The 21,240-nt window shown below is 48.4% G+C and overlaps 3 protein-coding genes across 3 annotated transcripts; 1 reads left to right on the top strand and 2 right to left on the bottom strand.

Annotated features, from left to right (window-relative positions):
• Positions 1 to 1,160: 1,160 nt before the first annotated feature.
• Positions 1,161 to 2,672, bottom strand: Gltpd2 (glycolipid transfer protein domain containing 2). The gene is made up of 3 exons (XM_028862164.2): positions 2,370 to 2,672; positions 1,988 to 2,154; positions 1,161 to 1,902 (listed from the first exon to the last, which is right to left on the bottom strand). Exons 1-3 carry the CDS (start codon positions 2,649 to 2,651, stop codon positions 1,386 to 1,388), a joined length of 966 nt encoding a protein of 321 aa, XP_028717997.1. The 5' UTR covers positions 2,652 to 2,672; the 3' UTR covers positions 1,161 to 1,385.
• A 3,667-nt stretch (positions 2,673 to 6,339) lies between these two features.
• Vmo1 (vitelline membrane outer layer 1 homolog) lies at positions 6,340 to 8,680 on the top strand. Its single transcript, XM_028862163.2, has 3 exons — positions 6,340 to 7,256; positions 7,540 to 7,655; positions 8,129 to 8,680. The coding sequence occupies exons 1-3, from the start codon at positions 7,071 to 7,073 to the stop codon at positions 8,424 to 8,426; spliced, it is 600 nt and encodes a 199-aa protein (XP_028717996.1). The 5' UTR covers positions 6,340 to 7,070; the 3' UTR covers positions 8,427 to 8,680.
• Positions 8,681 to 11,097: 2,417 nt separating this feature from the next.
• Tm4sf5 (transmembrane 4 L six family member 5) lies at positions 11,098 to 18,265 on the bottom strand. Its single transcript, XM_037201160.1, has 5 exons — positions 18,002 to 18,265; positions 12,127 to 12,207; positions 11,681 to 11,820; positions 11,297 to 11,477; positions 11,098 to 11,205 (listed from the first exon to the last, which is right to left on the bottom strand). The coding sequence occupies exons 1-5, from the start codon at positions 18,173 to 18,175 to the stop codon at positions 11,191 to 11,193; spliced, it is 591 nt and encodes a 196-aa protein (XP_037057055.1). The 5' UTR covers positions 18,176 to 18,265; the 3' UTR covers positions 11,098 to 11,190.
• Between the last annotated feature and the right edge of the window lie 2,975 nt (positions 18,266 to 21,240).

The following is a 21,240-nucleotide window of genomic DNA, read 5'->3' as shown; positions in this document are numbered from 1 at the left end:
TAAGCCTCCCAAGTAGCTGAGATTGCAAGTCCCTGCTACCAGGCTTGGCTTTTCTGATTTTTTTTTTTTAAGATAGCATCTCATGTAGCCTTAAACTTGCTGTGTAGCCAAGGTTGGCTTTGAACTCCCAATCTTCCTCCATCTACATTCATTTTGCTGGGATTATAGGTAGGTTGTCATGCCCACCATGCTTTTTGTTTGTTTGTTTGTTTTTCTCGAAACAGGGTCTCACCATGTAGCTCTGGCTGTCCTGAAACTCACTCTGTAGACCAAACTGGCTTTGAACTCGCAGAGATCTGCCTGCCTCAGCCTCCATAGTGCTGGGACTAAAGTCCTGTGCCACCACTGTCCAGAACCCACCCTGCTAATGTGGGTGATGAGGATCCAAACTCTGGTTCTCACTTCAAGACAGGGTGACAATTAGGCTAGTTCAATAATCCAAGCCATACAAAAGGTTGATTTAGACAAAGAAACGAGGGGGAAACGTGGGGAATGATCAGATTTTCAGAATTTCAACAGATTCAATGTTGGTGTGGTGAAGGTCAGTTTAATAAGATTTTGGGTCTGAAGACCTGTAAAAATAGAATTCCTTACTGAGCTAACAAGACGACAAAGGGAATATTTTAAGAGAAGAAGGCATTAGAAACTCAGTCTGAACCTGTTAGGTGTGCTATGCCTAGTTGACATCCAAATGGAAATGCTGAATAGCCAGCTGGATATATAGAACTCTAGAATTCAGAAGAAAGCAGATTTGAGGTACAATTTTGGAGTTAGTATATGAAACAGTTAACTCTTTCATGTTCACGAGTATGGGAGCGAGCAGGGAGACCTTTGATAGACACTTCGTGGAGCCGAGTGCCTGTTTGGTGCGAGGCATGATGCAGAGCTTCAGGTTGGAGACAGAGAACCCAAAAGGAGATGTCCTTCTGGTGGAACTTAGGTGGGATGTGTTGCGTTTGCTGTGTGGATGGAGCTCGGAGGACAGGTCTGGACTGGAGACTCGGTGTGGGGCTGGCAACTGAAGGATGGGAGTGACTGAAATAGACTCTGGGGAATAGGATCGGATCAGACGCAGAACAGGGATGACACACCTTCTTCCCACATCCCCTTCCCCCTTAAGCTAGCTCTACGGTCATCACACATAACGCCCTATGCCGACAGTTACTAAAGAATTCTTTATTTTTCATTGCTTCTTCCAGCTTCGTGAGGCTGAAGATGAGAGGATCATACACCACACACTCTGCCCTGCTGGGGGCGGGCCTTAACTGTGGTGACGTCACGGAGAAGGACGGCAAAACAGGGCGCCCGGTTCCTCGGTGACCCCGGGTGCTTTGATCCTTCCCTACAGCCATGCCTTCCTGGTCAGTCCCCTGACACCGCGGTCATCAAGCCAGCTGGAGCAGGCCATGGCCGGCTAGCAGGCCCTGGGTACGGTTGTAGACGTCCTCCAGGACTCGGGCGGCCCGGGCCAAGGCCACCCGCGCGTCTGCCTCTCTGGCTCCGGGACACGCCAGCTGGAGCAAGCGGCCGCGACTCGGGAGGGCGAGGAGGGCCAGGCGGGCGGCCTGACGGATGAGCCAGGGGTGGTGCGGGGCCAGGGCGGTGCTGTAGGCGTCCCCGCACTGCACGCCCGCGTCCGGACCTCCGAGCGTCCCTGTCGCCACCCGGTGGAGGCAGAGCTGGGACCAGCGCAGCGCGCGGTGCAGCAAAAGCAGCGTTCGAGAGCCCGGCTGGGTCCCCGGCCGCTCCAGGAGTCCTGCTTGACGCTCCCACGTCGCCATAGTCGCCAGCGACGTGTAGTGCGAAGCATCGGGGCCATGCACGCGAGCCTCGAGGGCGGTCACTTTGCTGACGGCCTCACTGGTGGCGAAGGCGAAGACGGAGCCAAGGGGGGTTAGGAACCTGTTTGGTGGTAGAAAGGGGAGATGACCGGAGAAAGAGCAGGGAATCATTTGGAAGACGGGCTTTGGGGAGGGAGATCACCCACCTGAGTAGTTCCCTCCATCCTGCCAGGTACTGAGACAATTCCACATCCCCTTCCGGGCTCATACAGGCCAGGAAGGGGCTCATCATGCGACCCAGCATCCCTTGAGGCCCCAGGCAGGGAGGCTCCTCCTTCTCCGGGACCACCAGAGGTCTCAACTCTGGACCGATCTGGGAGGTAGACACAAGAGATGGGTAAGACGTTCCTAACCTGCTAGGCCTACTTAACTATTGGGCTCTGAAAACAATTGTGCCTCGAGTTTAGCCGGGGTTCCTCCTGTTTATTCTTGGCATGTGAACAGAGAGGGAGGCGCCTCCCTTCATTAGCTTCTCATTCTGGGTCCCCTGTTTCCTTGTTCAGAGCTCTGGCCTTAACTCAAACGTACCTGGGAAGGTAGCGGTCCCTCTGGGTTGCAGGACTGCATCCCGGGCCTGCAGCCTGTCAGGACACCTGAGGTGAACCGAAGCAAGGCGGTGAGCACTGGAGAAGGGGAAGGGGCCTTGAGTTCCCACAGGCTGGCCTGCTGGGTCTCCGGAGCCGGTAGCACAAGAGGCCGGTCGTGGAAGAGCCGCACACTGGTGTAAAGAAGTAACAACGTGAAGACAGCTAAAGGAATCACGTGGCAGAACCAGCGTCCCAGGGCTGGGGGTGTCGGTGAGACCCCCATGACCGTCGCTGGCACACCTCACCTAGCTGGGTGGTGGTGGCTTTTCGCTTCCCGTGGCGTCCAGAGGTGTAGGTGGTTAATAATTAACCTATTAAGGCCCCCTCCCCTGTGTCCTTTGCCCCAGAGGTCAGACCCTGGGGTGAGGGACCTAATGAAGATTTGGGGGACTTGGCATGTGACAATGTCTCTACATTGCCTTTACATGTGGGGCTAGCCTGAAACAAGAGGCAGCCTCTTATGGGTCCGACTTTAACCCTGGGCATGAATCCACTGTAAACTGAGGGTAATGGGTCTTTGTAACTCTCATGTGAGGATCAAGTGGAAGCATGGGAAGTGGAAAAGCTGATCACAGTTGCCCAACAGATCTTAGTTGCTGGGGTGAGGTGGTGGGGCTGTAGGCGCTCCTTTTACAGTCTCAAGACTTAATTTTTTAAGCTCCCCATTAGCTTTTCCTTTATTAAATCAATCTTTACTCTCTACTTCACCGTGGCAAGCCCTATACTAGATTCCCCAGAAGTGTTTTCACAGCTGGGCTTGGTGGCCCAGGCCTTCATGTCACCTTAGGTATTTGGGAGGCCGAAGTAAGAGTATCAAAAGTTCAAGGCCAGCCTGTGTAACTTATCGACTGTGCCTTAAATTTTTCTTAAAGTATAAAAAAGGGGCATTCCTACTCCAATAACAATGTTTAGAGATGCTCAGGATGGCCCAGCATTTGATATACCATTATAGGTTTCCCTAAAATACAGACTGTAATGAAAATGGCTGTCTGGAACCCCTGGTAACAGAATTGTTTATTTTTATTCCAAGGAGCTTGAGAAAGCAGCAAAATGCACATGTGATGTGTGTCCAGACAGATTTTGAGGAGTTTGTGTCGTGAGACCTAACGTCTTTATGACGTTGCCTAAAACAACATCAATAAAAACGTTAGCAGGGATGGGTAATGCCTGGGGGGCACTCACCAACCTAAAACAGAGCACCTGTGTGGCCTGGGCAGGTGTCTCCATGACAGGTAAGGTGACCTGCTGACGTCCCATGCAACCCAAGTCAGAAACTCATTTTTTAATAAAAGGGGGACCTGTAGGTCCCAGGCCCCCGTTTTGGGTAACTGTTGCCTTGCTTTTGGACCTTGACCTTGATATCCTCCCTAGGCTAATTCCCTGCCAGGTTCCACCCTCCTGAATGCTTAAGGGAAGTTCCTTGTCTGTGTATCCTGAATAATGGGCATTAACAGCTTAGATGCAAGATTGTAAAACATCAGTAGCGAACTTCTGCCCTCTGGCGTTCTCCCATTGTGCTGTAGGCCTGTATTTAAGACCTCCTCCCTCCTTCAATAAATGACATTCAACATTTAAAATTAAAAAAAATATATATATTACATATATACATACTGCGATGTAATCTATGAATACCACAAGTGTGATTAATAACATGAGTGTAATTAATGAATATCATGAGTGTAATTAAAAAAAATGTTAGCAGGGTATTCAATGATTCCACTGTGATAAATCTGTTCATGGAGGTTCTAGTGTATTTCCTAATTGAGGAGCAGAAAACCATTGTGAAAGTGTTGAAAGCACAAATACAGAGTCAGAAAGCTAAATAAATATTAAGCCCTTTTTCCCCACTTCAAGACAGGGTTTCTCTGTGTAGCTTTGGCTATCCTGGAACTCACTCCATAGACTAGGCTGACTTTGAACTCACAGAGATCCTCCTGCCTCGGCTTCCTAAGTGCTGGGATTAAAGGCATGCACTACCACTGCCCAGCTAATATTAAGATTTTTAGCCGGGCGGCGCACACCTTTAATCCCAGCACTCGGGAGGCAGAGCCAGGTGGATCTTTGTGAGTTCGAGGCCAGCCTGGGCTACAGAGTGAGTCCCAGGAAAGGCGCAAAGCTACACAGAGAAACCCTGTCTCGAAAAACCAAAATAAATAAATAAATAATAATAATAATAATAATAATAATAGTTATTTTTTAAAATAAAAATAGTTATTTTTTAAGAACAAAAAGGGTTAGGGATATAGCTCAGTGGTAGTGTTTCTATGCAAGACTCTAGGTTCAATCCCCAGTACTCTGTGTGTGTGTAAACACAGCTCAAGCCTCCCTGGGGAGAATCTTCTGTCTTCCCCCACTGGAATATGAGCTTTGATGAAGGTAAGTACCTTTTCTCCTTCTGCGTACTTTGGAGACAGAGCTCATGACTTTGAGTATGCCAGGGAAGCTCTCCAGCATTGAGCTGTAGCATCCCCAAATCCCACTTTTCCCTCTTCTCCTTTATATTTTTGAGACAAGGTGTAAACTGTTCAGATTTATTCATTTTACTATTTACTTGTTTGAGACAGGGTCTCTCTACATAACCCTGATTTATTTTACTTATTTATTTATTCATTTGAGACACAGTCTCTCTACATAGCCCTGACTACCCTGGAACTCACGATATAGATCAGGCTGTCCTTGAACTCACAGAGATCTGCCTGCCTCTGCTTCCTGAGTGCTGGGATTAAAGGCATGCATCACCATGCCCCACGTCTCAGATTGGGTTTGAACTTTCTATCCTCTGACCTTAGCTTTCACACACTTTAATCATACACAGGCTTGAGCCACTAGGCCTGGCCAGGCACCTTACTTTTCTCGGTCATCTTAGGCATTTAGAATATTGCTTGCACCCAATGCATTATAAATAAACAAATATTCATTAAAGAAACAAGAATGTGTATGAGGCCAGTAAATCAGCCCTGGGGGGGGCCCCTGACAAATTTAGCCAGGTTTTGTTTTCTTGTTTTGTGAATTAGGGGTCCATCTGCTGGTCATAGAAGGGAAGGCATTTCAGGAAAGGATGTAAAAATATCGAGCCAGGGTAAAGGGGCTAGATAATATAATCCCAGAACCTAGGAGGCTGAGGCAGAAGGATCAAGGGTTCCAGGCCAGCCTGGGTTATACAGTGAGCTCCAGGCCAGTCTTGACTACATAGTAAACCCTGTCTTAAAGAATACAAGAAGCAGAGGAAGAACAGCCTCATCTGTTCTTAGTTATCTCAGTCCCTGTCCATAAAGTCTTAGAATTATTCCTGTCTCACTGAGTGTGGTGCCCCCTGCTGGTAATCCCAGTACTCGTGAAGTGAGGCAGAAGGCTCCGTGGAGAATTCAAGGTCAGTCTGAGCTACTGTGCTGGATGTTTTATGTCAACTTGACACAAGCTAAAGTCATCTGAGAAGGGGAAGCCTCAATTAAGAAAATGTCTTCATAAGACCAGACTGCAGGCCAGCCTGTAGGACATATTCTTAATTAGTGATTGATAGGGGAGCGTTCAGCCCATTGTGGGTGGTGCCATCCTTGAGCTGATGATCCTGGGGTCTATAAAAAAGCAGACTGAGCCGGCGGTGGTGGCACACACCTTTGATCCCAGCACTCGAGAGGCAGAGGCAGGAGGATCTCTGTGAGTTCGAAGCCAGACTGGTCTACAGAGTGAGATCCAGGACAGGTTCCAAAGCTACACAGAGAAACCCTGTCTTGAAAAAAAAAAACCAAAACCAAACAAACAAACAAACAAAACCGAGACTGAGCATGTCATGAGGAACAAGCCAGTCAGTAGCATCCCTTCATGGCCTCTCATCCGCTCCTGCCTCCAGGTTCCTGACACACTTGACTTCCTGTCCTGACTTCCTTCAGTGGAAGTGTAAGCCAACTAAATAAACCTTTCCTCCCAAACTTGCTTTGTGGTCATGGTGTCTCTTCACAGCAATAGAAGCCCTAACTAAGACAGCTACCCACTCTGAGTGTGTCTGGTGAACAAGACTCTCAAGGACTGAGCCACGGACTTAAGAAGAGCCTTTCCAGCCCCTACACTTTACAGGCTCTTCATCTACTAACTCTATGCTTTCCCACATCCTGTAAAGTTGCCCCTCGTCCTCGAACTGCCCCTGCCTAATCCTGTCCCTGGCAGATTTCCACTGGATCGCTCCAGTCTCCAGCCTTGGCTCCCATTTCCAGTGCTGGGATTTTCCTCAGTTTACTGGGGGCAAGTCACCTGTCATTTCTGAGACCCAGCTCTCTCATTTACAAACTAGGAAGTATAATTTCTGTCTTCTACAATCATTGTGAGGATTACATGAACTATGACTGCAAAGTGCCAATCACAGCTAGTGGTCTATAGTAAGTACTTCAGTAGGTGCTAATTTCAACTCAGTGGCCTTCACTGCACCTCCTCCCCAAGCTCACGGGGGCCTCTGTCTCCCGGAGCTGGGAATCAAATCTTCAGGGTTCCTGGAGCAGATTAGTTTTGAATGTCACTTAATCCTGGTCGTTCTTCCGCAACCTGAGCCGTGAAAGGACAGGGCTGGTATAGACCGGCAACCTGAATTCTGATAGGGACAGGGTTGATATAAACCCATGTAAGTGACCAGATTCATGGGTAATGCAGGATGGAGTTGCAGGCTGGAGCCAAGCTGCTGCTGCTGCTGTGGGTGATATACTTCGGAGATGCCCAGAGAGTGAAAGAAGCACGTTTTGCATCGATTGTTGACGTGACCAACGGTGGGACCTGGGGTGACTGGGCCTGGCCTGAGATGTGTCCTGATGGATACTTCGCCAGTGGGTTCTCCATCAAGGTGAAGGCTCAGATTTGGGTCTTTTTTTGTTTTGTTTTGTTTTGTTTTTCCAGACAGGGTTTCTCTGTGCAGTTTTGGTACCTGTCCTAGATCTCACTCTGTAGACCAGGCTGGCCTCAAACTCAAAGAGATCCGCCTGGCTGTGCCTCCCGAGTGCTGGGATCAAAGGTGTGCGCCACCACCGCCCAGCAGATCTGGGTCTTAAAGGACACAGATCTGCCAGATTGCAGAGCTGAGAACATCAACCCCCTCACTGGACCTCACTTCTCTCCTCCTCACCTAGGTGGAGCCCCCTCAGGGCATTCCTGGAGATGACACAGCTCTGAACGGGATCCGGCTGCACTGTACTCGAGGGAATGCCAAGCTAAACACCCATGTTGTGGAATCCCAATCTGGAAGGTGGGAATTCGGGAGCAAAAAAAAAAAAAAAAAAAAAAAAGTGAGATAGCCGGGCAGTGGTGGCACATGTTTTTAATCCCAGCACTCAGGAGGCAGAGGCAGGTGGATTTCTGCAAGTTCAAGGCCAGCCTGGTCTATATAGTGAGTTCCAGGACAGCCAAGACTACACAGAGAAACCCTGTCTCGAAAAACCAAGAAAAAAAAATTGAGTGGGATAGAGCATTTATCCAGGGTGCGTAAAGCTCTTGGTTCTATCCCCACTGGCCCAATGGAAGGGCATTTTCCTAGTGCAAAGGGACGCTCCTTTCCCTCTGTTACATTCCCGAGGTAAACTCTGTTACCATTACGGAGGAGTGGGATGGAAGAAGTCCACCCCTCTGTACTCAGGGAAACACAGGGGATTCGACCCAATCCGTCCCTGATGGGTAGTGCCTGGTTCGGAAGTCCCAGTTACAACTCTCCTTCTCTTGCAGCTGGGGCTCATGGAGCGAGCCTCTGTGGTGTCCTGGCACCCACTTCCTAGTGGCTTTCTCCCTTCGGGTGGAACCGTTTTCATTTCCTGGGGACAACACTGCGGTGAACAACGTGCGCTTCCGGTGCTCGGACGGTGTGGAGCTGGAGGGGCCTGGGCTGAGCTGGGGAGATTATGGAGACTGGAGCAACTCATGTGCCAAGGGTGTCTGTGGCTTGCAGACCAAAATCCAGAAGCCTCGAGGCCCCCGTGATGACACTGCGCTTAATGACGTCAGGGTGTTCTGCTGTAACTCCTGATGCTGTTGCCGGGGCCCACTCTCCCACTGGACCCTGCCGGCGCTGCGCCTCTTACTTACGACGTCAGGGTATTCTGCCGTAACGCCTGATGTTATTGCCGCTGCCCACTCTCCCACTGGACCCTGCCAGCGCTGCGCCTCTTACTAATGACGTCAGGGTATTCTGCCGTAACCCCTGATGTTATTGCCGCTGCCCACTCTCCCACTGGACCCAGCCAGTACTCCCTCGTACTATTAAAGCTTCTTGGGCTTGGTTTTTGCTGTTGTTTGATTTAGAAATGAGAGAGGTTTCCTCCTTGCTTTGTTCTTGACCCTGCATAGGTCAAGGCCAGTGTTCAGGTTTGGCTTCAGGAGCTGTAGGTCACATAGTTCAGAACAAAGAACTTAAATATATTGCCGGGCAGTGGTGACCCACGCCTTTAATTCCAGCACACAGAGAAACCCTGTCTCGAAAAACAAAACAAGCAAAAAGAACTTAAGTATATAATTTTGGGGGCTTTGGTTTTCTGAAGACTGTAGACGCTATGCTCCTTTAAGAGCCCAGCTGTCTCCCTTCTGAACTGATGTATCAGTGACTTCAGATTAAGGCATGCGATGGAAGTCCCCACCTCTGTACTCAGGGAAACTTGGTGATTAGATCCAATTTATCCACCTGGTTTGGAAGTCCCCAAGTTTGGGTTGACCAGGTGGGGTCTGCACCTGGTGTGGAAGTCCCCAGGTGTCTGACGTGTGGAAGTCCCCAGGTGGGGTCTGCACCTGGTGTGGAAGTCCCCAGGTGGGGTCTGCATCTGGTGTGGAAGTCCCCAGGTGGGTAGGAGGTGCCCACAGAGCCAGTGCAACTAATTCGATGACAATACAATGACTTTACATTTTAATTCTCTAGAGTTTCGAGACTAAAGAATCTTTTCCCATAGTTTCTTCTGCTCCCTCTCCCTCTCCCCTCCCCTTGCAAATTCCAAATAGTGGCTTTTCTTTTCTTCCTTCTTCTTTCTTTCTTTCTTTTATTTTTATTTTTATTTTTTGAGATAGGGGTTCTCTGTTTCTCTGTGTAGTGTTGGTACCTGTCCTGGACCTCGCTCTGTAGACCAGGTTGGACTTGAACTCACAGAGATCCACCTGGCTTTGCCTCCTGAGTGCTGAGATTAAAGGCATGTGCCACTGCTGCCTGGCCCAAATATGGCTTTTCTAAACAGAGATTGTCATTGAAGACTTAGTCTTTCCACATAGTTTTCTCTGTCTGGAATCTCCCAGGTATCCATATTCAGAATGAGACTTCCCTTATGATGACAAGTATTTCCACCCACCAGCCAATGCTTATCTCATTATCAACATGTTTTAAAAAAAATGTTTATTGAATAAAAAAATTAATAAAAAAAAAAAAGGAAGGACATGGCTGCTCCTGGGTATGGAGGTTTATTGTAGATAAAAGGGAGAGCATAGGCAGAGGCAGGGATATCTGGGAGAGTCCAGAGGGCACATGACCCAGAGTTGGGCCACGGGAAGAGAATGGGGAGGGGAGGAGAGAGGGGAGAGCCAGAACAAGAGGCCAGGAGGGTAAAGGGAAGACTGGAAAAAAAGAAAGGGTGGGGGGTAACCAAAATGGCTGGATTATACAGGGAAGGGCAGCTGGGAAAAGGGCAGCCCAGCCCCTGGGCTGGAGAGGTTTAGGGTAGGGGGTGGGGTGTGCCAGCCATACCCTGTGTGTAGAAACTGAGGGATGCCAGGAGAACCTGGCAGCCAGGTCCATTTGATATGTTAAATAGGCAACCTCAGTCATTTGTACAGGGCTTGAGACCTAACATTTACCAGCAACTGAAATAATCCTTCACTTTAAAAAGAAATTGCCAGCCTGGTGGTGGTGGTGGTTCATGCCTTTAATCCCAGCACTAGGGAGGCAGAGGCAGCGGCATCTCTGTGAGTTTGAGGCCAGTCTGGTCTACAGAGGGAGATCCAGGGCAGCCAAGGATACACAGAGAAACCCCATCTTGAAAAACCAAAAAAAAAAAAAAAGAAAGAAAAGAAAAGAAAGAAAGAAATTGCCAATGGCTGGTGTAAGAAAAGTGAGACAGAGAAGCAAACAGAAGTTATAGGTGTGTGTGTGTGTGTGTGTGTGTGTGTGTGTGGTCTGACTGGGAGCAGCGTGTGTTGTTTTCAGTACCTGGGAATATTTTGTTTCTGCAGGTGAAGTGGAAGGGTCAGGCCGGGGCTAAGCTGTTCTTTCTGGCTTGGGGCTGGGGCTATTTGCCCAGGACAGCCTGACTCAGTTCCTCCTGACCTCCTGACCTGAGGCTGTTTCCCAACAGTGGGAAGGAGGGAACCGAGGACCCAATAGGTAAAGGTGCTTGGTGCCAAGCTGCAGGACCTGAGTTTGAGCCCCAGAAGACACATGGTATGAGAACTAACTCCTACATTATTCCCTGACGCACACATAAATGTAAAGTCAATTTAATTAAAAATTGCTCATCTTTCATCATTGGCCCATTAAATTCCTTGAGAGCACAGAATTCTATTTTCAGAACAATAACTACTTGTTAAGAAATAATAACAAGCAGGGGGTGGGGGTACAAATAGAAACACAAGCTGAGAAATGTCTGAAGGCCCATGCACACTCCTTCCAAAAGAGTAATCAGAACTTGGGAAGGGTGCTGGGGCGGTTTATACCACAAGGAATATCGAACAACAAAAGCAGTTTATTCCAGCTAATCAGGGAGTGGGAGGACCACTCAGCCTTCCATAAATGAGGTATTATGGGTGGTCCATGGAACTCATTGAACTTCACCCTGCAAAAAAAAAAAAAAAAAAAAGTGAAGAGGCGGCCAAGAACAAACCGGATCCGCCCCCGCCCCCCAACTCCACCCCGTGCGTTCCCACCTTTTTCCGGCAATCGCCACACAGTACGCCAAAGGTGGCATTCACCAGCTGTATTCCACACAGCACTATTTCCAGACTCGAGGCGACCACCAGCAGAGAGAAGAGTGTCACGTTCCAGGGTACCACGTGAGGCGGCGCCTCGCATAAATCCCATAGAGTATCATTGCGCAAGTAAGAGCCTCTGTGGATGGACAGGGTCGCTGGAGAGAAGCTGATCACACAGCAGGCCCCACCATCACCCAGCGCAAGGGTCTACTAAGATCTGCAAAGGGCCCAATGGGCCCCGTGGAAGGGACTCTCTAGAAGCTCGGTCTGGTCCGTCATTTCTGGAAGACGTAGGAAGGGCAGGTGGGGAGAGGCACAGGACACAATACGGAGAAGGACTTACTGGGTTTCTGGAAGTGGTAGTCCCACTTGTTGTTAATTAAGCACTTGGGTCCGATTCGGAGTCCAGTTCCCGACACGGAGAGGCAGTAGATGGCACCAAGCATCCCAAAGGCAGAGGAGAAGACGGAGCGAAGCATCTAGACCCGGTGTGGAAAGGTAAGGTGAGTAGGCCCGCCGCCTCCCTTGGAGGGCCACCCGTGCCCAATTCCTCCGGGGATTGCAGCACTTCTGTCCAGCCTGCCTAAAAATACATTTCTCTTTAAACTCCCGGTTTGAAGTTAAGCGAATCCTAAAAGTCATCTACCATGGAGGTTCATGGGGCTTCTAGGTCCCTCTGGTCAGGTCCGTTTGGGACCCAAGACTGGAAGTGAGGTAGCACCCTGCTTGTAGACGGGTGCTTTGGGGAAGGAGTCAAAAGCCAAACGTCTCAATTTGGTTCTTACCCTGCAGCGATTCCCGCAGCAACCCGCGCCGCAGCAGCCCTTCCCCCCTGCCCGGACTGCGGCGATTCCTGGACACAGCACCTGTGGGATGAGAGTTGGTGATGAGAGCATTCTCCTAGATCCTCCAGGCTGTACTTGCATGGCCCATCTCCTCAGGGAAGCTGCCCATGATGCCCTCAGCCCTTTGGACTACAAAACCTTATCTATACTTCTCTGGATCATTGTTGGACTCAACCTTAATTTATCATTATTTATATGCCTGACTTATCTCTCTCCAGATTGTAGCTTCCTGGAGGGTTGGGTCCAATATACTATACCTATCTGAGACAAAAGACCATCAAACGTTTGGGCGAGGGGTGGCAATATTATATATTCCACACACATATTGTCTCACGATAGGTACCTACTGAAGGGGAGTCAGGACCTTCTTCCCACTCTATGAATTGATTGCTTTCTCAGGATATCAATTTTGTGTCTTGGAAAGTAGATCTGCAGGACCTATCTCCAAAGACTGTTCTCAGAATTTAATGAGACAGCAGGATGAATTTACGTCATGATAGGCTCAGAGAGAATGCCCATGCTGATACATATCTTCGACAGTACGATAGGACATGGAGCAGGAACTATGGTCGAATGGGTTAGGATTTGCACAGAGATTCTGGTGTGGATCGCAGGATTTCCTAAGAGTCAACTTCTAATCTTTTTTTTTTTTTCTTCTTGTATCCTTTATTATGAAATACATACCCTCCCAGGGGACGAATCAGCTGTTCCCCTGCACTAATAGTCACTTTCGGGTATGCAGAGAGCCATACCAAACCCCTTGAAAGACATGCTCATTTGAATGTCTTAGTTCACTCATCTTCAGCGAGCCTCATACCAACCCCACAACACCCCCCAAATTCATCTGCCTTTTGTCTTTCTTGTCTTCATCAGTGGAAAAACACCCACCAAAGTCACTTGGGCTGGAAGATTTCAATCCTCCTATACCAAGGCTGACTTCAAGTCTTCTGTGCTTTGCCTTGGTGGCTTCTAAATTTTCAGTCCTTTTTTTCTTCTTTCACACACTCAGCCCCTACTTCCCTTCCACGAGGAAGATGTTCTCTACCTCTCTAATAGGTGCTCATCACTCCTCTAGCCTCAGCCTCTGCCTCCTGAGCGCTGGGCTTAAAGGCACATGCCCCAGGCCTGGAGAGCATTGCCCTTTTGATTTACTGATTTTTGGTCATCTGTTTGTTGAGAGAGTGTCTCACTCTGTAGCCTGGGCTGTCCTGGAATTCACTATGGAGCCCAGGCTGGTCTTGAACTTGCAACAGTCCTCTTTGCCTCAGCCTCCCAAGTGCTAGAATTACAGGTCTTAACCACCACATCTGGCTCTATTTAAAAAAAAAAAAAAAGATTCAACAGGGGCTGGAGAGATGGCTCAGTGGTTAAGAGTACAGACTGTTCTTCCAGAGGTCCTGAGTTCAATTCCCAGCACCCACATGATAACTCACAACCATCTGTAATTCCAACTTCAGAGGATCTGATGTGCTTCTGACCCCTGTGGGCACCAGGCATGCATAAGATGCACACATGCAGGCAAATATCTGTACACATAAATTTTAAAAGTTTTATTTTTTATTTTTGTTTTATGTATCTGTGTGAGTGCCTGCGTGTGTTTATGTGTGTGCATCACATGGGTGCCTGGTGTCTCTGGAGACCGGAAAGGGTGTCCCTGCCTGGAACTGGAGTTATAGGCAGTATTGAGCATCCGTATGGGTGCTCTGCAAGAGAAAGTGCTTTTTTTTTTTTTTTTTTTGAGACAGGGTCTTTCTATGTAGTCCTGAAGCTCAATATGCAGGCAAGGCTGGCCTCGAACTCACAGAGATCCACCTGCCTCTGCATTCCAAGTGCTGGGATTACAGTCGTGCGCCACTATGCCCAGTGGCAGCTGAGTGCTCTTAACCACTGAGCCATCTCTCCAGCACCACCATTCCCCTTTTAAGGGAAGGGTCTCGCTCTGTTGCCTCTTACCCAGGCTGTAAGCTCTCAGTTCTCCTGCGTTCGTCTGCAGACAGCTGAGAGCCAATGCAGTCTTGCATGCTCATAATTCCAGGGTTTGGGAGGAGGGAGATCCAGGACCCATTCTTGGTTACATAGTGAGTTCAAGACCCACTGGGTTTCATGTGACCTTGTCTTAAAAACCAAAAAAAAAGGTGGGCCTAGTGCATGTCTACAGTCTCAGCATTTAGGAGGTAAAGGGGTCCAGGGGTTCAAGTCCATCCTTGGCTGCACTGTAAGCTTAAGGTGAGCCTGCTATGAAATCTTGCCTCAAAACAAAAACAATAACAATAACAATAAAAAAAACCATGTTGGATTTGGGACACACATCTTTAAATCTAGCTCAGGAGAAAGAGGCAGAGGCAGAAGGATCTCTGTGAACTTAAATCCAGCCTGGTCTATATAGTGACTTCTAGGCCAGTCAGGGTCACACATCCATCAGCTCAGAGAAACTTAAATGTTTCTGTTTTGTTTTGTTAGAGATAGAATCTTACTCTATAAAGTAGACTGTCCTTGAACTCACTATGTAGCCCAAGTTGGCCTGGAACCCTAAACCTATAGTGACCTACCTACCTCAGTCTTCCAAGTACTGAGATTATGGATGTAAGCCACAATGCTTAATATACACATTAATACACACACACACACACACACACACACACACACACACACACACACAAATACACGGTCTCTCTCAGAGGCCAGCCAAGGGCCAGCCTGGTCTACAGCTACAGAGTGAGTTCCGGGCTACCCAGAGAAATCCTATCTCATAAACAGAAAAAAAAGAAAAGATTTTTCGCTAAACATGATGGCACATGCCTTTAGTCCCACTTGGGAGGCAGAGGCAGGAGGAGCTCTGTGAGTTCCAGGTCAGCTAGGGCTACATGGGGAGACCCTCTCAAAAAATAAAACGATTGTTTTTAAACACAGGTTACACACAGGCGTTGAGCGTGAGGGAAAAGACAAATAGACAATAGTACATGCATTTGAGCAGCACAGGGTTCCCAAGGGATTTTTACTTTTTAAAATCCAGGTATTTGGTTCCCTTTCTTGAGCTCCTACCTCAAGCAATCTCCCTGCTGTAGAGACCGAGTACCGGGGACTGCAGGCAAGTGAGTGGTAGGGTTCTTGGTCTGGGTGCTGCATGCATTATCATGCTCACTTTGTGAAAAATCCAGTGAGCCAGGAGTGTAGTTCAGTGGTGGAGTCTGTGCTTAGCTTGAAAAGCCCTTGGGTTCCGACCTGGTGGTCCTCATCCTAGAGTTTTGTTTGCTTGGTTTTCAAGACAGGGTTTCTCTGTGTAGCCCTGGCTGTCCTGGAACTCGCTCTGTAGACCTCAAACTCACAGAGATCCACCTGCCTCTGCCTCCTGAGTGCTGGGATTTAAGGAGTACGCCGCCACCACCACCCTGCTCCCAGAGGTTTTAAAATGGAAAGAAGAAAAGTGGAGAATTGGGTGCGGGGTGCGGGGGGGGGGCAGGGGCGGGCTACATTTATCTCATCAAACTTCAGCTCTGCGGGCTGCCTGACTGTTCCTTAAGTGTGGGTTCCCTGTTTATAATGCTCTTTTTTTTTTTTTTTTTTAAATTTTAAATGTTATCTGGCTGTCAGTTCTGACATCATCTCATAAAAACTTCCTTGGAAACGTCCCCACTTGGACGTGTGGCTCAGTTACAGAGCAAGTGTTCAGCAGGGGCCAAGCCCCAGGGTCAGTCTATAGCATCAAATAAAAAGAAGAGAAGAGAAAAGGAGACCAAACAAGAGCTTCACTTGCCCTAAGAGCTCTTTGTGATGGTCTCTGATTAGAGTGTGTGTGTGTGTGTGTGTGTGTGTGTGTTGTGTGTATGTATGTGTGTGTATATGTGTGTGTATGTGTGGGTTGTGTGTATGTGTTGTGTGTGTGTATATGTGTGTATGTGTTATGTGTATGTGTGTTGTGTGTATGTGTGTGTTGTGTGTGTGTTGTGTGTGTTGTGTGTATGTGTGTTGTGTGTGTGTGTGTGTGTGCGCGTGCGCGCGCTGGCCTTACAGGAACAGCCACCATGCCCAGCACCAGCATGCCATTGATTGGCTCCATTATCCAAAGAGTATGAACTGAACTCCTCATAAAGGAGGCAGACCTTGCTCTCACGGGGCTTCCAATCTTGCTTCCTTGGTACCTTGTGCCCTATCAACACGGCCCAGCCATTAGGAAGGCATACCACGGTACTTCCTGAGAGGCTGCTGCCAATGAGGATGCTGGGAGCACCAACTTAACAGATCCACGGAGGCAGACAAGTTCGATCGGCAGGCCAGTCGGGTGGTTTAGGCTGGAGACATTCTGGGTGTGACACTGGGTGAATGTGGGCCTGGGAGGAGTCAGAGAGCTCAGAGAGCCTCAGAGTGGAGGCGACCACCAGGATCCCTGCAGGAGGCAGAGTGACGCCAGAGGGCCAGGGGAGCCGCTATCGGGCGCTATCTCCTTTTAGCTAATTAAGATGTCGCCAGCAGAGGAGACCAAAGTGCACCTTCTCCCAGAGAATTTTAACAGTCTGCTGTGCCAAAGATGGGAAACTGTGCTGGGTAGAGCTCTTGTCTTTATCCCATGAAGATGATACACCACGAGGTTAACCATCCAAAAGTGCCCCCAAATGGCCAGGCATGGTAGCACACACCTGTACTTGAGAGGTTGAGGCAGGAAGATTTCAAGTTCTAGACTGGCCTGGGTTATATATAGTGAGTTCCAGGCTAGCCTGAGGTACAATCGGGACATTGCCTCTAAATAAATAAATAAACAAACAAAAAGTTAGAGGGGGGGGAGAGAGAGAGAGAGAGAGAGAGAGAGAGAGAGAGAGAGAGAGAGAGATTCCCTAAATAAGAGGGAGTTGGAAGATTGGGGTGGGGGCAGAAATCTAAGATATTTGTGTCTTTTCCCCTTTGCTTTTTTTTTTTTTTTTTTTTTTTTTTTGAGACAGGGTTTCTCTATGTAATTTTGATGCCTGTCCTGGATCTCGCTCTGTAGATCAGGTGCCTCAAACTCAAACTCACAGAGATCTGCTTGGCTCTGCCTCCCGAGTGCTGGGATTAAAGGAGTACGCCACCACCACCCACCTGGCCTCAATGCTTTTTTTTTTTTTTTTTTCAAAACGGTTTTTCTGTGTAACCCTGGTTGCCCTGAAACTTGCTCAGTAGAGCAGGCTAGCTTCAAACCCAGAGATCACTTGCCTCTGCCTCTGGAGTGCTGGGACTAAAGGTGTGCACCACCATGCCTGGCTCTTTTCTCACTTTTAATAGCTCTTGGTTTGCCAGAAGACTGGGACATCTACTCTAAAATACTGACCTAGGTCCAGGATTCTTATCCTTGGCACTGACAGGGATCCTGGAAGGTGGGCTGAGAAGGGATGCCCCGGAAGAGAGGGAAAGCAACATGGAGCTGGCTGGTGGAGTGACCGAGCTGAGCTATCAGCCTGGGTTAAGGTTGTTCAAAGTACCCACCCTCGCTGGTTATAACACTGTCCTGATAAACTCCCACACAACCAGCTGCTCCTTCTGCTTCTACCCTCCTCCGTAAGGAGGTTTTCTCAGCATGTGCTCACAGGTAGAACTTGCTCCCACCTAGTAGAGAAGCTCTTCTTCCTCCCATTCCCCTCAGACACTCAGCTCAGGACCTTAGAGCTACTCCTGGACCTTCTACAGAACGCTTAGGGTGTGTGAGCAGATGGACAGGTCCCTGGTCCCCCACCAAGCCCTTGCCACACCCTCCAGAGCAAACTGGTCCTTCCCCCTCCTTTCCTCTCGGTCCTGTCGCCCCTTAGCATGGTACCCAGGTCCCTGGCCGATGCTCCAGCATTCTCACCATCAGGCCCCCTCCGATGAAGCCACCCATGAGCCAGACTTGCAAGCTGAGGTTGCTGTCGGTCCAGGTGGTCTTCCCATCAGGGACCAGCAGGAGGGCATTGGCCACGATGCAGATCAGGGAGAGAGGGATGAGGGAGAGCCCCAGACAGCGAGCACACTTTCCTGTACACATGTCAGCGGCTTCAGGAAGGGCAGGCTGCGGCGGCGAGTGAAAGTGAGCGGGAAGTGTCAGGGTGCAGAGCAAACTGGCCTGGAGCTTGGAGCAAAGGTCTGAGAAGAGGAGGGGCAGAAATGGGTAGAATCACAGTGATAAGAGAGGCCCGGGGGCGGTGCAGGGGCTGGAGCTGGGTGAGCTGAAGAGGAGGATGTGGTGGGAGGTAGGAGATATGGGAGCTTGTCACACAGAGGAAGTGGACGGGGGTCAGCGTCCTCTTCTTTGGTCGGTACACACCTTTCCACAGTCCTTCCTCATCTACTTGAAGACTCAGTTGAATCCTTCACCTCTGGAAGTCTCAACTGTTTCATTTGTAAAAAAAAAAAAAAAAAAAAAAAAAAAGTTGAGCGAAGCCACTTGCCTTGAGAGCTAGTTGTAAGGATTCAATGGGACAAGGTACAAAAATCTGTCACCAAGGAAGCATAGGACACATGTATGGTGGCCTCATTATTTCTGTCCCACAGGTAGCCAGGCAGACATAGCTATTCAGGAAGATGGTGAGTTTGAGGCCTACCTGGGCTACATTGCAAGGTTTTATAAAAACAAAACAACAAAAAAAGGGATGATAATGACTTCTTGTCTATTTCTTCTTCTCAAAAAATTTGCTTTGTTTTGTTTTCTCAAGACAGGGTTTCACTGTGTAGCCCAGGCTGTCCTGGAACTCACTCGGTAGACCAGGCTGGCCTCAAACACATAGAGATCCACCTACCTCTGCCTCTCCAGTGCTGGGATTAAAGGCATGCGCCATCATCACCCAGCTCTCAAATTTTGTTTATTCAACTTTTTCTGTTTCTCAGAGTGGACTCAAGCAATCATCTCTGGCCTCAGAGGACTGTATGAGCCTAAACAATCTCATTTTCTTTTTATTTAATTTCAGTTTTATGTGTATGAGTATTTTGCCTGCCTGTACATTTGTGAACCACTTGTGTGCCTGATGTCTGAAAAAGCCAGAAGAGGGCATTAGATCCTCCAAGACTGAAGTTACAGGTGGTTGTGAGCTGCCATGTGGGTGCTGGGAATCAAACCTGAGTCTTCTGGAAGCAGCCAGTGCTCTTAACCACTGAGCCATCTCTCCTGTTTGCGGTTTTGTTTTGTTTCTTTTTTGTGTATGTGTTTGAGACAGGGTCTCACAATGTAGACCAGGCTGGCCTCAAACTCACAGAGATCCACCTGCCTCTGCCTCCCAAGTGCTGGGATTAAAGGCACCCGCCACGACGCTCAGCTCCTGATTTCATTTGGTTTTGTTCATGCTCTGAGAACAAAGAAGTTCTGGTTTTGTTGAGGTGCTGAAGGTGCTGATGACCCGTCATCATGAGAGAAGACCAGCCTGCTGGAAAGTGAACTCTAGAGGAGAGAACAATGGAGACAGAGAGAAGCCGTGATGAGACTGTTTAGACCTAGACATACAGCCGTGTCAGAAGCCTGGCCATCCTTTAGAATGTTTCAACTATGTGTTTCTGTCAACTCTAATGGAAGAGATCTATTTTATTTTATTTTGTGTTTTTGAGACAAGATTGCACAATGGGGATCAAACTGACCTCAAACTCACTATCCTCCTGCCTCAGTATCATGAGGGTTGGAATTATAGGCATGCACCACTATCCCCAGAGAATGAATCGTTTATTTTTAAGATTTATTTTTATTTTATGTATATGAGTGTTTTACCTGCAAGTATGTCTGCACACCATGCTCATGCTGTGCTGGAAGAAGCCCGAAGAAAGTATCAGATCCCCTGGAACTGGAGTTACATAAGGCTGTTAGCATCCATGTGGGTGCTGTGAACTGAACTGGGGTTCTCTAGAAGAGCAATCAGTGCTCTTAACTGTTGAGTCCTCTCTCCAGCCCCTGCAATCATTTTGGATGCTTGAATTCCTTCAGCCCTTGCTTCCTTAGGCCCTTGTGGCAGAGAGTGTATGGATTCACAGTTTCAGGACTAAGCCCCGGATTGTGCCCCTGAAGAATTCACCCTTGCTTGGTAGCATGTGGTCATGTCACAGAGAGATGAGGGTTACAAGAAATACCTCGGCACCTCACAAGGGCACCTGACGTCTGTGCCACAGAGAGAGAGGTGTCTAATCCGGGGCCTCTGTTGAATCTCCTGTCCAAACCACTGTAGACACGTGGGAAATAGAGAAAAATTAGGTGCCACTCAAAAATAAATGGCAGAATCTTGGAGGAACCCTTGTCATCGGTGAGACAGGGGAGCTGGATAGAGATCAGCCATGAGGAATTTATCTCTTAAACGAGAGGGTGCCTGAAAAAAGTACTTTGAGCTTTCACCATCTGTTCCAGCTGTTTGCCTCTGACTCATAAACAATTACATGGTCATTGATATTTCCCATTGCTTCTGTTGGCTTGTTTAATGATTTAACGATATTCCCAGTGCGGAAGGCCAGAGGTAACAATGCTTGCTAATTTCAGCACCAAGGAGACAGAGACAGGATTCCTACAAGTTTGAGGTTAATCTGAGCTACAAGTTAGTTCCTGGCCAGTCTGAGCTACATAGTGAGTTCCTGGCCAGCATAGTGAGCTCCTGGCCAGCCTGAGCTACTAGTGAGTTCCCACCCAGTTAGGGTTATGTAGTGTGATCTTGTCTCAAAGTAAACACAAAACAAAATTTCCATAGTGAAGGAAATTTTCCACAGAAGGGCGGGCAGTGGGGAAGCGGGTCAATTTGAACAAGGTATCAAGACACAAATATATGAAAATATCACGATTAAAACCATTACTTACTGGGTGGTGCTAGAGCACGCCTTTAGTCCCAGCACTCAGGAGACAGAGGCAGGCGGATCTCTGTGAGTTCGAGGCCAGCCTGGTCTATAATTCTGAGTTCCAGGATGGCCAGAGCTGTTGTATACAGAACCCTGTCTCAAAAAACAAACAAAAAGAAAACAAACCCATAACTTGTTATATCAACTTAAATTTTTTAAAAATGTGTTTCCATGGTGCTTCTGATATTTTTCTGTCCTTTTTCTAATTTTTCATTCTTTTGTGCTTCTGGGGGCCCATTTTAAAGCCGAAAC

Source organism: Peromyscus leucopus, chromosome 8b (genome assembly GCF_004664715.2).
Source record: "Peromyscus leucopus breed LL Stock chromosome 8b, UCI_PerLeu_2.1, whole genome shotgun sequence".
In the NCBI taxonomy this organism is placed as follows: domain Eukaryota; kingdom Metazoa; phylum Chordata; class Mammalia; order Rodentia; family Cricetidae; genus Peromyscus; species Peromyscus leucopus.
This window is presented reverse-complemented; position numbering and strand designations above follow the sequence as displayed.

Bases quoted from the DNA above. Each gene is read 5' to 3' on its own strand.
- Gltpd2 (XM_028862164.2), bottom strand. From the start codon at position 2,651: ATGGGGGTCTCACCGACACCCCCAGCCCTGGGACGCTGGTTCTGCCAC. The intron at 2,155-2,369 runs GTACGTTTGAGT...TCTACCTCCCAG, and splicing joins AGGGACCGCTACCTTCCCAG to ATCGGTCCAGAGTTGAGACC. The intron at 1,903-1,987 runs GTGGGTGATCTC...ACCACCAAACAG, and splicing joins GGATGGAGGGAACTACTCAG to GTTCCTAACCCCCCTTGGCT.
- Vmo1 (XM_028862163.2), top strand. From the start codon at position 7,071: ATGGAGTTGCAGGCTGGAGCCAAGCTGCTGCTGCTGCTGTGGGTGATA. The intron at 7,257-7,539 runs GTGAAGGCTCAG...CTCCTCACCTAG, and splicing joins CCAGTGGGTTCTCCATCAAG to GTGGAGCCCCCTCAGGGCAT. The intron at 7,656-8,128 runs GTGGGAATTCGG...CTTCTCTTGCAG, and splicing joins GTGGAATCCCAATCTGGAAG to CTGGGGCTCATGGAGCGAGC.
- Tm4sf5 (XM_037201160.1), bottom strand. From the start codon at position 18,175: ATGTGTACAGGAAAGTGTGCTCGCTGTCTGGGGCTCTCCCTCATCCCT. The intron at 12,208-18,001 runs GTGAGAATGCTG...CTCATCCCACAG, and splicing joins TCATCGGAGGGGGCCTGATG to GTGCTGTGTCCAGGAATCGC. The intron at 11,478-11,680 runs GTCCTTCTCCGT...GTCCATCCACAG, and splicing joins CACTTCCAGAAACCCAGTAA to AGGCTCTTACTTGCGCAATG.